The sequence below is a fragment of the Lepidothrix coronata genome, unplaced genomic scaffold (genome assembly GCF_001604755.1).
Source record: "Lepidothrix coronata isolate B3197 unplaced genomic scaffold, Lepidothrix_coronata-1.0 Scaffold367, whole genome shotgun sequence".
In the NCBI taxonomy this organism is placed as follows: domain Eukaryota; kingdom Metazoa; phylum Chordata; class Aves; order Passeriformes; family Pipridae; genus Lepidothrix; species Lepidothrix coronata.
The window spans coordinates 98,584-101,138 of record NW_016690547.1 but is presented as its reverse complement, the minus strand read 5'-3'; the positions used below and the strand labels follow the sequence as shown (position 1 = coordinate 101,138).

Below are 2,555 nucleotides of genomic sequence, written 5' to 3'. Positions count from 1 at the left end.
CTGGCTCCAGAGCAGAGGGGCTCCAGCCCTGGGAGCAGCTCCGTGGTCTCTCTGGACTGGCTCCAGCATCTCCACCTCCCCACACTGGGGATGTTTAATCCCACATTCTATTTATGGATTATAACCGATATTTTCACCGTTTTGTCGCTCTGGCGCGGGACGAGGCCATGCCTTTTGTCCCCTCGCGCTCTCCGTCGCGGTGCCCTCGGCGCGGCCCCTCACGCCGCGGAGGGGGGTGCGGGGTCGCCATCTTTAAACCGGGCGGGATTCCCGGTGGTCCCCGGCGGGGTGGCGATTCCCGGGGGACAGCAGCGGGAATACCGGGATGGGGGCCGGGATCAGTGTTCGCCGGCCGTGACCGGCGGCGCCGGGGGCTCGGCGGGGCGGGCAGGGGGCAGAGCAGGAGGTGGTGCCCGCAGTGAAGAGGGCAGCGGCGGCCTCAGCGCGGGGTGGGGCGAGAGCGGCGAGAGCGGGAACGGCGGAGCGGCGGAGCCGTGAGGGCTGCGGGGGGACTGTGGGGGGGCCGTGAGGGGGGACAGAGGGGCTGTTGAGGGCCGAGAGGGGCCGTGAGGAGCGGGGGGGGCTGTCAGGGTCCGAGAGGGGCCGCGAGTGCTGTGAGGGACCCGCCGTGAGGGAGCCGGGACGCCGCCGCCGCCGCCGCCATGCACGTCGTGAAGCGGGGTGAGGGCTCCGTCCGCCCCTCGGGGGGCCCTCTCTGGACCGAGTGCAGGGGAGGGGGGCACGGCCCTGCTCAGGGCACCCACCGTGAGGGGATGGGACCCCTCGGCTCTGGGGGTCCTTCTCATGGCACTCGAAGTGATCAGATGGAGTCGCCGCGGTTTTTTGGGAGGTTCCCTCATGGCCCATGGAAGGATGAGATTCCTTCTGCTTTGGGGGTCCCTCATGGCACCTGAAGGGGAATCCCCACTCCTGGTTTGGGAGGTTCCCTCGTGGCACGTGGAGGGATGGAACCCCTTCCCATTGGGGGTCCCACCAGGGGCAGCTGGTGAGAGGGGAGGGTATCCCCCCATTTTGGGAGGTTCCCTCGTGACATGTTGAAGGATGAACCCCATTCTGTTTTGGGAGTAGCTCATGGCACCCGAAGTGACCAGATGGGGTCCCCGCCCCAGTTTTGGGAGGTTCATGGCATGTGGAAGGATGGGGTTCCCTCAGCTCTGGGGGTCCCCCATGGCACGTGGTGTGAGGGGATGGGACCCCATCTGCACCCCATCAGGGTGTGGGAGCTCCCCCATGGCACCAGAGTGAGAGATGAGAGCCCTCTGTTCTGGGAGACCCCCAACACACACACACACACACATTCCACCCCCCCCCAATCCCCTCCATGTCCCCATCCAGGAGCTTTGGCCTTGGTCCCCACCCTTTGATCCAAGGGCTGCTGGCCCAGGGGAGGGGTCCCCAGCCTGGGGGGCAGTGGGTGACCCTCAGCTGGGTCCCCACCACTGGATTTGGGTTAGTGCAGTTTAAGGTGGGAATTCCTGGGGTGGAAGGGGAGCCTCCCCTCTCCTGGGGCCCCACCTGAGCAGGCTGTCCCTGGTGATTCCCACCCGAATCCCCCTGCAGGAGGGGGGCTGGGAGAGGGGCACTGTGCTTACCTGGCTCTGGCTGGTGCCAGACTGGTGTGACACGGCCTGTTGTCCCCAGATGGGCGCCAGGAGCGGGTCATGTTTGACAAGATCACGTCGCGCATCCAGAAGCTCTGCTACGGCCTCAACGCCGACTTCGTGGACCCTGTGAGTCCCTCCCTGCCCTGCTGGCCTGTTCCCTGCCCCTCACCCGATGAGTCACACTCTGCCCTGTTCCCTGCCCCTCATCCAATGAATCAGACTCTGCCCTGTTCCCTGCCCCTCATCCAATAAATCCCACTCTGCCCTCTTCCCTGCCCCTCATCCAATAAATCCCACTCTGCCCTGTTCCCAGCTCCTCATCCGATGAGTCACACTCTGCCCTGTTCCCTGCCCCTCATCCAATAAATCCCACTCTGCCCTGTTCCCTGCCCCTCATCCAATAAATCCCACTCTGCCCTGTTCCCTGCCCCTCATCCAATGAATCCCACTCTGCCCTGTTCNTGAATCCCACTCTGCCCTGTTCCCTGCCCCTCATCCAATGAATCCCACTCTGCCCTGTTCCCAGCTCCTCATCCTGGCTTGGAGCTGCCCTGACCCCAATTTCTCCTGGGAAAAGCTGCAGCAGAACTTTTGGAGTGTCCTGTGCCAGGCCAGGAGTTGGATTCAGTGATCCCTTGGGGGTCCCTTCCCGCTCAGGATGTTCTGTGATTCCATGAACTCTCGGCAAACACATCCATAATGGTTTTTGCTTTGGTTCTTTGTGATCTGAGGGTTTTTGCTTCCCAGGTGCAGAGACTGTGGAGGGGGAAAATCCCTTTTGGTGTTCTAGATCACCATAAACCTTGTTCATTAACATCAGAGAATCACAGAATCAGCCGGGTTGGAAAGGACCTCTGAGATCATCAAGTCCAACCCTTGATCCAACTCCGCCGTGGTTCCCAGCCCATGGCACTGATGCCACATCCAGTC

At 62.8% G+C, this 2,555-nt stretch overlaps 1 protein-coding gene across 2 annotated transcripts in view; it reads left to right on the top strand.

Annotated features, from left to right (window-relative positions):
• Positions 1-543: 543 nt before the first annotated feature.
• The window catches only part of RRM1 (ribonucleotide reductase catalytic subunit M1), a 24,927-nt gene continuing 22,915 nt past the window's right edge, over positions 544-2,555 (top strand). For both annotated transcript variants that reach the window (XR_001878627.1, XM_017838894.1), the window contains exons 1-2: positions 544-681; positions 1,663-1,751. Coding sequence is in view for 1 of the 2 variants with exons in the window: in XM_017838894.1 (XP_017694383.1) it covers positions 663-681; positions 1,663-1,751 (108 nt within the window). In the remaining variant the exon portion in view is untranslated. The remainder of the gene's footprint in view (positions 682-1,662; positions 1,752-2,555) is intronic.